The 14,979-nt window shown below is 39.8% G+C and overlaps 1 protein-coding gene across 1 annotated transcript in view; it reads left to right on the top strand.

The window, feature by feature from the left end:
* Positions 1–14,979, top strand: part of SORCS1 (sortilin related VPS10 domain containing receptor 1) — a 514,658-nt gene that overhangs the window by 378,503 nt on the left and 121,176 nt on the right. The window contains exon 8 of the mRNA XM_077748457.1: positions 12,740–12,858. Coding sequence (XP_077604583.1) covers positions 12,740–12,858 — 119 coding nt within the window. The remainder of the gene's footprint in view (positions 1–12,739; positions 12,859–14,979) is intronic.

Genomic DNA, 14,979 nt, shown 5'->3' with positions numbered 1-14,979 from the left:
GACATTACTCAATCTCTTTACATTCCATTTCCATGATTATTTGATTGGAACATCTCTCCTTCACCAGTCTTTAAATTTTAGGAGTGAAGGGGCCATGTGTATCTTTGTTCAGTATTGTGTCTTCAGCACATGCCCCCATGTAAAATGTAGATGGAGCCTAATATATATTTGTTGATTGAATGAATACACATAGTTGACCAATTGTCAGGGTTACCACGTCACTTCCTAAGTTGTCAGAAAACTTTAGAGCATGGCATCTCAAACTTGGGATGACCCAACTAGGGATCTTATTAAAATGTGGATTCTGATTTAGTAGGGTCCCGAAAGTCTGCATTCCTAATACACTCTCAGGCAACGCCAATGCTGCTGGTCAGCGGAACATGTTAGAGTAACAAAGTCCCATCACAAAAATCTAATGAAAGAGCTTTAGGGTCTGTCTCCCATGACTGCACCTCTTGTTTAGGAAGCCACAGGTGGAATTGGTAACATCCCAGATTGTTTTCATGTTGATGCTTTTGGGGATAATACTGCTTTTGGCTTGTGGCATCTAACGCACATAACCCCCTATCCTGAAGACAACAAGGCTGTTGCTTTCCCTGATCCGCACGTTTTCTTTGACTCAACATTATTCCTCTGCCCCCTGCAGCCATGAAGGTTGATAATACCAGGCTGTCATCTCAGGCTCAGCTTCCACATGACATGAAATAGATCAGTTCTAGTTTTATTTATTTTATTTTACTTTTTTTGCAAAGGCAGCATCTTCAGGAACTACCCAAGAGTGAAAATTCAATAAAGGATTTAATTTGAAAAGTTATCCCTGTCAAAACAAAACAGGAAAAAAGAAATTACCTACCAATTGAAATAAAGGATCTAAGTATAATGCCAGACCTGACTGGGTATAAAAAAAAAATGAGATTTTCTCAGTATCGTATTCAGTGTGTGTGTGTGTGTCTCTCTCTCTCTCTCTTTCTCTCTTTCTCTCTCTCTCTTCCTCTTCCTCTTCCTCAAGGTACTTGCTTCAGGTCAAAAAAAAAAAAAAAAAAAAGAGTAGAAAAGGAGAGCAGGAAAGACCACAGAGAGATCAGAGTAGTCAGGTATTATTAGCAAACATAGCGTAGAGTATATTTATTAAACTCAGGTTCCAGGCTGGTCAGTGGCTCTAGGAATTCCAATATCTGATGTTACCTCTCTCCTCATTCTTTGATTGAGACCCTTCTTGTTTTTCTGTGCCTTCAGTATTATTTAGGATACCATTTAATTATGTGGAATCCATTGTTTATATTCCAGGTCATGTATCTTATAGGGATATACCAAATCAACACAATATTTTTTACTTTGAATAAGTTCTTTCTTTCTGATTTTAATAGATTGAGGAATTTTGTCATTTTGACATGGGAAAAAAATCCCATACTAGCTTATTTGTCTCATCCTCATAGGGGTGGCTTACAAATACTTAACTGGGCTTGATATTCAAAGTTTGGTTCTAGTCTCATTTCCACTATCTCTAGATTACATTTTATAATTTATTTCTGTTTCAACTGAAGTCCCCACAGTTGAGGATGTATAAGCTCTGGAAAGCATTTGCTCTGTGATGGTCTATGACCAGCAGAGACATTTCTGCCACAGTGCTCTAGAATCGGGATGTCTCGCAGTTTACACTGTGACAAGGATGTCATTCTTCCTTGCTTACCTCTCTACCCTGGGAGGCAGCCTCAATTACAATCCATCTCAGGAATTATTTCTAGAAACTTGTGAATGTATTTATTGGATGTGACATTTGTTACTGGCCCCTGCATTTAACTCTAAATTGACAGGGCCTCGTCCCACATATAAAGTAAATATCTCGTGTGTGTGTGTGTGTGTGTGTGTGAATGCACTTGTGCACACACACTGTATGCACCCAGTGCATTAAAACAATAAAAATGAAACCTATATTCTACCAAATCATTTAATACAGATGCATTTGGGTATTTGTGTATGTAATGCATGTGGTTAGAAAATATGTTAGCTAAACCATTGGATTGAAAGCTTTGTGAAAAGCCATATCTTATTTTGTTTTGGTTCGGTGTGCAAAACAAAGCTCAGAGACTGACCCATCTGTTGACTTAATAAACGTCCTTATCTGTATAAGCATGTCTTCTTCAAGAAGGGCTTTATGGGTCTGCAGAGTCCTGGAGGGCTAATGCGGGCATGTGAGAACCTCCCCAACTCCCTGAAATCATATGCTTGTGTTGTATATGTGATTTTCAAAGAAAGAACAGAAATTTTATCAGAATTCTTCACATAGCAGTTATCCGGGATGCATAGTTCTATTTTTATACACATCTGTAAACATGACCTTGGAACAAAATCTGTAATACCAAGTTTAAACTTTATTGCTCCTCCCTTTCGCTTCTGAAATGAAGAGCCTTGCTTGTGACATGAGTGTTTCCGTACTGGTGGTGATCCGTGCTGGCATGGACAGGGGACAGGGGACAATTACTGAGCTCATTGTCTATTTGCATGAGTAAGTAACCTTGTAACAACTTGAATAAGGACTAATCTCTTTCACTGGGGAAAAACAACCTTGGCCCTTTAACCAACTGTGAAAATGCCCCAAAACTCTGGCCAAAATGAACCACAGACTAGTATTTTACAAGGTGAAATAAAAATCAAAGAAGACTCACAACTTTATATAACCACCATCCCACAAATTCTGGTCTTTGGTAAGAACTGGGAATCCACTTTCTCCTTCCCATTCTCCAGTGCTCCAACTGATTTCCATATTTAATAGGATGCCTGGTGGTATCTGGAGATGGGGAGCATGGCGCCGGAGCCCTGGGACTACAATAGAGACCTCAGTTCTCATCAGTTCTCAGTATCTTATCTGCCGGATGCTTTCAGTTCTTCCTATAAAAATAGATGACTTGTATAACAACAAAAGTAGCAGCAATGACAATAAAACCAAGGATAAGCTGCACTCAGGTGCATCAAGTGGAAAGTAAAATCCACTTCCGGACCTCCCTTACCCATTCCCTAGAGGCGGTAATTTTTTTTTTTTTATATTTATCCTGCATTTTTTCAGAAATCGATTGGGCTCATATAGGTGAATATATGTGTACATACACATACATACACACTCAGAAAAGTTCATGATGTAAAACCATGACACCGTCACTGTTGGTGAATACCAGAGCAAGTTAAAGTTCTTCCACATCAGCACATACAAATGTAATCACTTCAGCTGGAAGCTAGTTGGCCATTCTCTCACTAACAGACATATAGGTATTTGGCTCTTTGAAATGGTGCTAATATGTACATCCACATGCACACATGTTACTTGGTTAGTAAGCACTCACCCTTGTGCAAGCAGCAAGTGCTACTGAAAAGAGAAATTTAATTCTGAAGGCAGATCCCTGAGTCTGAAAGTATATATATTTAAAATTTGAGCAGACCTTGTTACATTCTCCCCTGAGATGGGTGTGTGATTGCACACTCACTCAATATGAGGACGCCTGTATTTGTAAGCCCTCAGTAGTCCAAGGCATTATCAGAGATCTTTCAATAATAATCCATCCAATGAGCAAAAGAGTCATATTGTTTTAATTTGCATTTATTTAGTTATGAATGAGATTAAGAATATTTATTTGTTTATTTTGGCTATTTGTGTTTCCTTGTCAAGGAACCTTCAAAAGATATCAAATCTCTTTAACTTTCTAGAGAAGATTAACACTTGGGCATGTATATATAAATCTTAAAAAAAAAAGAGAGAGATCACCCTCCTGCCTCCCTCCAGCTAAGGTCCCAACACCAGCAAACCAACTGGCATTATTATAGCCCGTATTTTATAACCTTCATTTACCTTCTTTTCAGTCATTTTATTTACTATCAGTTTCTAGGGTGGGGCCTGGGAAGAGACCAGAAGTTTCCATTTTAGGGCTGCTGCAAATTCTGATAGCCCCCCACTATTTCCCAGCATGCCGAACACACACCTTCCCCCTCTCTCCTGTCCTGCAGCCAGCATCAGGGATTAGGCAGCACAGCGGCACCTTGCTCTTGGCTTTTTTCCTGGGTGTTTCATTCTGATCCCATTGTTCATACTGCAAAAGCCGCTCCATTTCAACTACTCGTGATTTCAGCATGGCCTCTCTGAGTTAGTAGCCTTAAAGACCGCCCTGATGAAAACTAACCAGAAAAGCATGAAACACGATAACACAGGCCTCCCCACACAGCAGTGAACGCCTGACAGTGACATGCAGTCACAGACTCAGCTGGACAGCTTTCAAAGTGCGTTCTTTGTACCAGTTATGTGTTACTTCCCCCGTGTCCTCTGTGCGCAGCCCGCAGTGGGAAGTTCTGTGCCCTGGATTCCCATCCAGAAGAGGAGAGGACAGAGGGGTGCAAGAGAAACCTATTATCCCCGGGCTTTAGCTCCATGACAGAGGTCTGGGCTTCTGTTGGATTTTCCGGATCCCCCAGGACACAGCAGCACTAGTCCATATAACATGTGTGGCAGTTTTCAGCCATCTGGAAAAGTCCTAATGCTTCTGACTCCTGCGCCTGTGTTTAAAAAAAAAAAAAAAAAAAAAAAAGAGTGTGTGTCCTAATGATCTTGGCAGTGACTCATACATTTCCTTCCTTTGTCCTCTACATATTCTCGAGCAACAATGGTGCTGGTGCCATGGATTATATTCNTGCCTGTTTATAAAAAAAAAAAAAAAAAAAAAAAAAAGAGTGTGTGTCCTAATGATCTTGGCAGTGACTCATACATTTCCTTCCTTTGTCCTCTACATATTCTCGAGCAACAATGGTGCTGGTGCCATGGATTATATTCCTACCATTGGCCACGTGTGACTGCACTTACTGCTACTCTTCAGCTGTACTCTGACATCAATTCTTGGAAATAGGCTCTGTTGTTATTTTTCTCATTTTAACTTTGAGGAAAACAAGGCTTTCAGGATTAAATGTTTCTGCCATTGCCTCAGGACTGAACTGTGAAGCCAGGTCTGGTTCACTGCACACATATTATCTGGTTCACTGCACACTCGTTCATTCACCAGATACTGTTGGCCCCGTATGGTGAGACAGGCGCTCGCTGTCCCAGACGCAAGGGAGAGATCGTAACGGCCCCATTCTCATCAAGTTTACCTTGCAGTTAGGGGAGATGTCATATTAGAGTGAATAGTGAAATAGTCTCCAACTCTAAAAATCTGGTAGGCCAGGTGGCCATAACAGGTCCACCGTTCTGTCTGATGCAAACTAAGCTAAATGTATCCAGCGGACAAGTTCTGGCACAAAGTAGACCATCTGTGGAGAGGTGTAAATTTGGGTGTCTCTCACCTGTGGGCTCACCGCCCCTGATCCATCCTGGGACCCATCATACTGCATTATAGTTGGCAAGTGATTTTTGTTTTGCATTTCTATTAAATTATTATGTCTCTATGTTCTGTCTCGTGTCCCTAATTCCTAGTCCTGTGTTTGGAAAAAAAAAAAATGTCTGATTTCAGAGCTTTTCTTGGAGTAATCATGGCCTCCTGAATGTCAGAAGGCTAAGCATCAAAGACAACATTTAGAAACTTAAGGACCCAAATCAAGAGATTTCATGGAAGAAAGCAATGCCACAATCTTGTTATACCAAGGGAGAATGTTTGAACTAAGTTTATAATTTTCAAAGAAATTGTTTTGAACTCTACATAGTCTTTTCAGGAGCCATGGCTAGAGTCTCATGTTTGCAGATGCCAATTTCTGACTGGTACATGCCACAGAGGGCTCTAGAACCCTGATGGTACTGAAGCTTCTATGAGCACAAGCATGTGGACTCAACGCCTATGTGTATGTCAGCTGGGAACATTTAATACGAAGGTTCTCAAACAAATAATAGAACAATGTAAAGAACTAAAGGAAGATTTATATGCAGAAAAATGGGCTTTAAAAACTGCCCTGTTTTAAGGTTGAAAATTAATGGGGTTTGGGGAGAGTTTTAAAGTGCTCATGACTGACTGCCTACAGAGTTTATGGCTTTGCCTAAAATGAAACTTTTATAATACTAAGGTATATGAAAGGATTTGGTGCTAAATAAATATTTGTTGAATAATAGAATCACAGGTAGAGTTCTAGAGATCTGTGATGTATTTCTTGCTGTGTCATTTACTAGCAGATGAGCTTATAGAAATCTCGTCACTAAGTCTGGAGTTGTTCGTCTGTAAAAAGTACCTCTTTCTGGATTTTTTTTCACAAAGTTTAAAAGAGAAGAAGCATACAATCCATTTAGCATGGTTCCTGACCCAGAGGAGAGTTCACAGTGGTTATTTTGGAGGTTAATGCTGCTGCTGCTATCATTGGAGAGATTCTGGGAAAGGAGACGTTAACATGAGTCTCAGGAAAAATCCCACGGAAGAAAGCCCAGGAAATATTTGGGCAGGGTAACAGGCAAGGAAAAGCAGTTCAAACCCAGGTAACTGTATGAATGAACACAGGGTGTTAGCCAGGAATGGACATGCTGTTTAGAAACAGCAGAAGCCCTGAAGATACAGACTTAGCAGCAACATCACAGAGCTTTGTTTTTTCCAGCAGGTGTGGGAAGGAGACAGGTTTCAATGAGTAAAGTATAGTAAAGACCTGTCAGATCTTAAAGTAATAGTTGGATTCTTAACATCCATTTTTGTTTTAAAATTCTTTTTTTAATGTTTATTTTTGAGAGAGAGAATGAGACAGAGTTGAGCAGAGAAGGGTCAGAGAGAGAGGGAGACACAGAATCTGAAGCAGGCTCCAGGCTCTGAGCTGTCAGCACACAGCCCGATGGGGGGCTGGAACCCACAAACTGTGAGCTCATGACCTGAGCTGAAGTTGGACGCTTAACTAACTGAGCCACCCAGGTGGCCCCTAGTTATAAAGTTCTAATAACCCTCATTACAAAGAGGAAAAGTCTGAAACCTGGCTTGGTAAGTGAGCTTCTCAGAGTCACACAGCATGTTGGAGATAGAGCTAGGACTTGGAACATCACTCCCAACAGGAGGAAGCACTTGGAAAGCAATATGGCTGCACTCTGGCACCCAGGCAACTCTCATGGCCTCAGAGCCCTAGTTATTTTCCATTTCTCCCCACTGACCACTGTCTCACACACTTACCTATTAATTATACAGGGAGAATATTTTTCTTTTTTTTTTTTTTTAATAGTTTATTGTCAAATTAGTTTCCACATAACACTCAGTGCTCATCCCCACAAGTGTCCTCCTCCATGCCCATCCCCCCCTCCCCCCACATCCATCAGTCCTCAGTTTTTGTCCGCATTCAAGAGTCTCTCATGGTTTGCTTCTCTCCCTTTCCCCCACCATTTCCGCCCTTCTTCTCAGGGAGAATATTTTTCATGATGTTTTTAAAAAATACTTAAAAAATCTTTAACTGAAACAAACATTGAATATGAAGAAAGATATTGTGTCAGATAGAGTAGTACTTTACCGTTAGTTCCCTTGGGACACACTGGGTAATACTGGTGATTCAAGAGAGGGGACTTCTGTAGCAACCACAGCTCCTGTTATTGGATCACAGCCTAGCCTGGCCCTGGGCTACACGCATTTCATGACTGAAGTCTTCTGTCATCACAGCCACTGGCAAGATGGCTCCAACCTGTTCCCATTTTACAGATCAGCATTTAGAGAGGTAAAGTGATTGCTTAGGTTTACCAAGCTAGCAGGTCTTGAACCTGCATTAAAAGCCCTATTCCCCTGCTCAAAGCCTGGCCTTTGAAAGGCAGCCTTTCTCTAGATCACACATTCTGCAGGGGTGGGAATTGCATGATGCCAAGCGGCAGCTGTTCTACAGAGTGAGGATGCCTGCGAAGAGCAGCACAGGGCCCTAATTACCTATGGCAAGGAAAACATCTGTGTGGGAAAAGTAATGAAATTAATTCTAAAGTCTAGCAGTTGCATGCATTAATTGACGTTAATTAATGCCAAATTACAAGATACTTCCTATGGAATCGCATCATACACTCACTAGAAGTGAATATGGAGAGTTCATCATACTTAATGCTATTACAGCAAGCCCCAGGGGGATAAGAGTGATCGGTCCCTCATTATGAAGCGCAGCCAATTTCTTTCTGTTTCCATTAGGAGGAGAAAGAGAACAAACCAGGAGCACTTTACCAGGGGCAGGCAGCTCAAAATTGTTCATTTCCCCTTCAGCTTGCAGATTTCACTTTGAGCCACTCTAAGCAAGCAGTGGTTTCAAAGCCTCTTCCTGGGATTTTGCGTGTGTCGCCCAGTGGAATCTTTGGTATTTCTTAGCCTAAGGAAAGGCTCATTACGTGCTTTGATTCTAGTGGTCTGCCTCAATATGTGTCATGGGGAGTGGAGAAAGAGACAAAGCAGAGGAATTAGAGAAGCTTCCCTAATTTTTGTGGGACAGATCTCACAAGCCCACTATGGACTAGAGCCCCTCCACCCCGTGGCTAAGAGATGCTGACCAGGGCTTTGCACACAGTTGTCTTCCCCTCTCATATCACTGCCTGTATACTATTGTTGACATCTCGTGTACATCTTTTATTCATTTTTCCAGTGTAAGCATACATAAGCAGATATCTATATATACAACTTGCAGGATATCCGGTTGATATGCACATATTTGGGTAACCTAGTTTAAAAAAAAAAAAAACTCTTATTTTGGAATAGTTGGATAGACAGAAAATTACCAAGATAGTACAGCTTTACCTAGCTTCCCTGAATGCTAATATCTTAAATAACCAAAGTCTATTTTTTTGAAAACTAAGAAATAAAAGCGTTGATACAAATTATTAATTGGTCACCTATTTTTAATATATGAAATGCATTAAGCATTTCTGTAAATCCTCATATACTCTTTAGAATCAGGGTTTTAATAACAAACTATGCATGTTCTGAAATTTCCAAGTTATCCCTCTATTTTTGACCAGTTTTCTCTTACTTATTTTTATTAAAAACAACACTGAAGTAGCTAAATCTTTGCATAGATCATTAAGTATTTCCTTGGTTAGAATTCTCAGAAATAAATGGGAGGTCAAAGATAGGATTTTCAAGGATATGGATCCATATTGCCAAATTATTCTACACAAGATATGAATTTACTGGTTNTGTGTGCATTGATACTTAAAGACAAAATATACTTAACGTAAGTTGATCCCAAACTTGCCAACACTTTTCCCACAACATAGACTGGTGGAAATAAACCAGCCTTGGAGCCAACCAAGTTTGAAACCCATAATGCCATTTCTATAAATCATTATGTACTTGAGCTTCATTCTCTTTATCTAAAAACACCAGTCAATATATTATACTTTGTAGTACTGTCAAGATTAAATGTATGAAATAAATGTGGACCTGCTTTAGAGTACCTGGCACACAGATACTCAACAAATGTTGTTTCCCTGTTCTTTTATTTTCTTCCCAAATCCCTCAGGTTCATAATTTCTCAATAGCTGAGTTATAAATATGAGAAGTATATCTTTATATATTCTATCTTAAACTTGTTCAGGAACCTTTGAAGAAGAGGTTGAACTCTTAAGAAAGAAACTCTTAGACCCCATACAAATAAATCAAACACTGTGTATTTATCAAAAGTTCTCATCAGGTGACAGTCCAAGAAATTCTGATGAAGTTGTATTTGTAATTTGAAGACCAAGACCTCCTAATCAGGAACCTTTGATTCAGTTTGGTTAATCATTGTTTTAATTCATTATCTCACATAAGCAGCACAGAAAAAGAGCAGCTGTAAGTTCAGTATAATCAGTAACTCAGTGTCATCAGGAAATAGGTCCTTTTCATCTCTTTGCATACTCATTATGTAAGCTTAACTGTAAGACTGCTCCTCTTTGTAAAAAGGCTAGAGCACTCATAAGCATCACATTGGAAGCAGCATTCTAGAGAGGAAGAAGAGGGTCTTCTGCTGTATCTCCTGGTCCCTTCCCTGCAACCCCTTACGAGACCCCCCCTCATTTCTCATTTACACCCCTCCCCCTTCACTTCTATTTGGAAAAATAGAAGTCATTGAAAAGATGTGGCAGAGTGGTGGAGTGTGAAATTGTGAGGTGAAGATTTCGTGTGCCATAATGGGCAGGGGGACGATTCTGGGAGGGACTGACTCCCAGAAATTGTCTTCAAGGAGAACGCAGTTTTAATGCTCTTTCCTAAATCAACCAATGGCAAGGGGAGTTGGAAGACGCTGAGTGGGCATAGACCAAAGAAAATTAATCCTTGCATATGGGCACGTATCAGTCATGCAGGAAGAAGGATAAGCCAACCAATCCAGTATTGGCCTCTCCATCAAAGAGGCCGGGAGGAATGGGTATTGGGCAGGTCACCAAAAGAAACATAACTGATACAGAAACATAACTGGAGTACTCAAGTTCAATTTAATGACCCTTTAATAGACCCCCAAATTGATCCAATTATTGTGAAGAGTAGCAAATGAGAAAATAGGAATATTATCATTGTTGATAACAGCTCATTTCTGTACACATTTGTGTTTCAAAATATTCAGCATATATTCTATTTTAGTTCATTTTTAGAGCCAAACTGCAAGAGAGTTGACAGTAGCATTCCCATTTAATGGATGAGGGTGACAAGACTCAGGAGGATGAAATTTATTTTGAATCAGGTAGCTACTAAGTGACCAAATCAGAACTCAAGCCCCAGTCTCATAGTTAACCAGTGTCCATTGCTGTGGCCCCAAGCTATCTTTGGAAGAATAGAAGTCGTTGAAAAGATGTGGAAGAGTCTGGTGGGGTGTGAAATTATGAGGTGAATATTTTGTGCACCATAAGGGGCAGGGCGACAATTCTGGGAGGGACTGACTCCCAGAAATTGTCTTCACGGAGAAAGACCATGAGTTATGCCCCAAGATGGAACTATAAGAATGTTTGAAAAAAGAGGCAGGTAAGAGTGAGTAGATGCCTCTTCTTTAGTTCATCTTCAGAGATGGTTTCACCACGACTAGATGGCTTAAAGTACTTCAGAGCCATCGCATCCCCACAGATGGCAGAGAGATGAAGGAATATTGTGAATAAATCTCACCTCCTGTCTTATAAGAGCTTATCAGCAATTACATGTCCTTGGTCAGATGGAGCAAATGTGCATGCCGCCCCCTAGTGGTCCTCCTTGTGGAATACAGATTTTACCCAAGTTCCTTAGGTAAAGATGATCGTGGAAATGTCCTTGAGATAAGTCATTCGTGAATCCTTTCATCCAGTGCTATATACTATTGCCTACCCCCATTGCATGCAAGTCGTCATCTCATTTCTTTTTTAATTTGGAAGAGTGGATTTCTTCATACATCTCTGATATCCTAAAATCAAATTCATCCATTTATTAAGCATCAAAAAAATATATAACTTCTTCCTTCAAAAAGATATATTCCAGTAAAAAGGCACAATAGTTTTTGCCCAATATGCGCCTTGAACAATATTAGAACCTGAGAGTATGTCAGTGAACAACAAGAAAAAGCAGTCACTATATTCAAGGAGCTTATATTGTAATAGAGACAGAAATAAATAGGAAGAGCTAATTTTAAATTGTGATAAATTCAACAGAGAGAATTAAAAAAAAATGGTGTGTGACCCAGAGTAATCATGGAAGACCCTCAGAAACAATAGTGGACTGAAATCTAGAACGTTCTTTGTGAACAACCAAGGGAGAGCATTTTAGGTAGAGGGAATACAAATGAAAAGTCTTGTAAGTGGTAGAAAACTTAGCCAAATTTCTGAACATAAAGGAAGCCAGATTAGAAGAATCACAGAAGAAGAGATTTGCATGTGGGAACATTAGAGTGGTAGGTGGTAGAGGATTTGAATTTATTTTAAATGCAAGGAGGCAAAAGGAGTTTTAAGTATGAAGTGACATGTGATTAGTAGAGAGAGAAGTGTTGTGGTTGAAAAACCAAGACAGCAACCTGATACACAGAACTTCCAGCTATGGATATCAAATGTACAGAAGAATTATTATAAATGATTAGGCTTACCATCCACTGTCAAGTCTTAGGTAGGATTCAGGGTCTTGGTTTTCTCATCTGTAAAATGAGAGCAAACTTTCGGACCCAAGAAATCTCCTTCCTATTCCGTTTCACTTATAATTATTAGTAGAAGACAAAGCCTTTATCTTGACATAGAGTCTTACTGTTTATAACAATATTTATAATTTCTTCCATGAGATGGCTGGTGAATGCATGTTATATCCAAGTTTCCCTGCTTGCTGGTCAAAGGTCAAAGGGTGGAGGAAGAGCCTACAAATGCAAAAAAAAAATAATAATTAGGAAAATCAGAAAATTACTGCCAGTTTTTAAAAATATTTTCATTTAGGTTTGGGAGAGGAAAATTAATTAATAAGAATTTAGTATTCCAGGATGGCAAGGTGATGGGGCAATGGTGATGATGGTGTTGTCAGTAAGTGAGCAAAATAATGGGGCGCCTGGGTTTCCCAGTCAGCTGAGTGTCTGGCTCTTGATTTTGGCTCAGGTCATGATCCCAGGGTCATGGGATCAAGCCCTGTGTCAGGCTCTGTGCTGAACTCTCCGTACCTCTGCCCCTCTCTGTCATTCGTGCTCTCTCTCAAAAAAAAAGAGTGAGCAAAATAATAATGATACCACTTTTAACAATAATAATGATAAAAAATAATGCAGTTAAAGAATGTGAGATTTGTTTAAAGAATTGGAGATTGCAGGGGAAATAGAAAATGTCTGCTCCAAGTGTAATACTCTGTGTGTATATATTCCCCCTACCTTTTTTTCCCCCCAGATTCACAATACCTAACTTGCCGAATGCAGAACTGCACGGAGGCCAACAGAAATAAACCTTTCCCAGGCTACATTGACCCAGACTCTTTGATTGTCCAGGATGATTACGTGTTTGTTCAGGTATGAACGATCCACTTCTGTTGATTGTCTCAGATGTTTCTCCTTCCTGCTTCTGTCCCTAATGCAGCCTTCTATGCCTGCTTACACTCCCTGGAGGGTAAAAAAAAAAAAAAAAAAAAAGGAAGGAAAAAAAATCATTATCTTTTTGACAAAAGGAACATTACGAAGTGTCAAAGCTTCTGCCGACAGAATATTAATTTGCCCCTTGAACAGCGTCTGGAGGACCTATCAACACGTGGTCATGGAGGCACTGCTTAGAGTATAAATTTTGTCTCCAGAATGATGCGCACTTCTGTTCACCTTCTCTGCCTTCAGAGAGACTGAGCAGATATGTCAGGCTCTTTCTATCAGAAGAGGCAGCCAGTCAGCCTGTTCCTCAATACTTACCTTAAAAATAGAGAAACAGATGGGAACAGGAAGCTGCGGGGTGGAGGGAGGTGGTAGGAGGCAGAGGCGAGGTGGAGAGTAATCAGCCATTATTGTCATGCACTGACTGTGATTAGGAAAAAAGTGGAGGAGATGTAGGCAGTCAGGCTTTTCTCTCCTGAAGAGAGTGGGAAACCTTTTGAGATAAAGTGGTTAGAAGAGACAGAAAGAAGAGTATGCTCTGCTTCTTTTCAGCATTTAAGGAAAATTTTAGGTTTCTCTGGACAGTGATTTATTTAATTATTAGTTAAGTTTAGACAGACTTTACTTATTGCTTCCCAATGTAAGAATGACAAAGGTACAATTGCTAAATACTTACGTGTGAGTATACTATATTTATATATATTACATATATTTGTTTTTACACACATTATATATATATACATATACACACAATTTCACTATGATTGAGACACATTCTTAACACTAATATATTTATTTGGACAAGAAATAATTCAGAACATTCAATCTCATGTTTTGAGGAAGCAAATGTTCAAAATGCACAACATCAACTTATGTACTCTTAAAATGTTTCACAAATGATTATACATGCACACACTTCATTTTTTTATTGAGGAGATGAGTAATGAGTACTCTGATAACTTCAGCATCAAATTATCAAGCTACATTAAAATGGTTACATGTTTTGGTTCTATCTATAATTCATTTCTCAATCACTGTTTCTCTCAGGAACCTTTTCTGTTTTCTAATAATGATTCATAATCCATATATATGACTTAACAATGAGAATGAATTCTGTATTTAAAATGTCATGTATTTTCGACCCATGACACTGTGAACATGACCTTGTAACCCATCACTAGGGCTAAGAGGTGATCTGGCCCAGTCACGGTGAATAAGATAACTTACCAGTCATTTCTGTATGTGTCTGATGGGCCTTCCCCCACAGCATTTGTTGACACAATCAGAGTATGCAAACTCCAACTGATACTTACATGGATTAAAAGTGGCTCCACCAACTCATAGAAATAGGGACTAGATGGTCCTCGCCAGAGGGTGTGAAGTAGGGAGATGTTTGTCAGAGGGTACACATTTCCAGCTATTGAATAAGTTCTGCAGATCTAATGTATAGCATAGTGACTATAATTACCAATATTGTCTTCAATTCTCGACAGTTATTAAGGCAGTCGGTTTTACATGTTTTCACTACACACAAAATATCATAATTAAATGAAGGGATAGAGGTGTCAACTAACCTTATTGTGGTAATCATTTTGCAGTATATACATGTATCAGATCATCATATTGTACATTTTAAAGTTGTCTATCTTATATGCGAATAACATCTCAACAAAGCTGGGAGGAAAACAGTGACTACAAAGGAGAGAGAGACTGACAGTGGAGCCGTTGACACTCCACTAAATAATGCTCATGCTGGGGTGGAGACTGCACCTCTTCTTGACCTCCCTCACACCCATGGGGTCCACTGGGCTGTATGTGCTGGACAGACTTGGAGGAGGTAACTCGGAGTTCTCTTCTGGGAGCTAGAGATCTATAATGATATTGGACCATGATCCTGGCTGGCATTCCATCTAATGTGTCAGCAGCACTGCTGTGTATGAGACCTACTCACATTCATCGATGTGATCGCATCAAATGGAGTTCAGCGCTCACAGATGAGAGGCTCCAGCTCTGCCACTGTTTAACCTGGGCCATTTCCTTCTGATAGGGCAT

This window comes from Crocuta crocuta, unplaced genomic scaffold, assembly GCF_008692635.1.
Source record: "Crocuta crocuta isolate KB4526 unplaced genomic scaffold, BGI_CrCroc_1.0 scaffold619, whole genome shotgun sequence".
Classification (NCBI taxonomy): Eukaryota; Metazoa; Chordata; class Mammalia; order Carnivora; family Hyaenidae; genus Crocuta; species Crocuta crocuta.
Note: the sequence above shows the minus strand (reverse complement) of the source record. Positions and strands in the feature narration are given on the sequence as shown.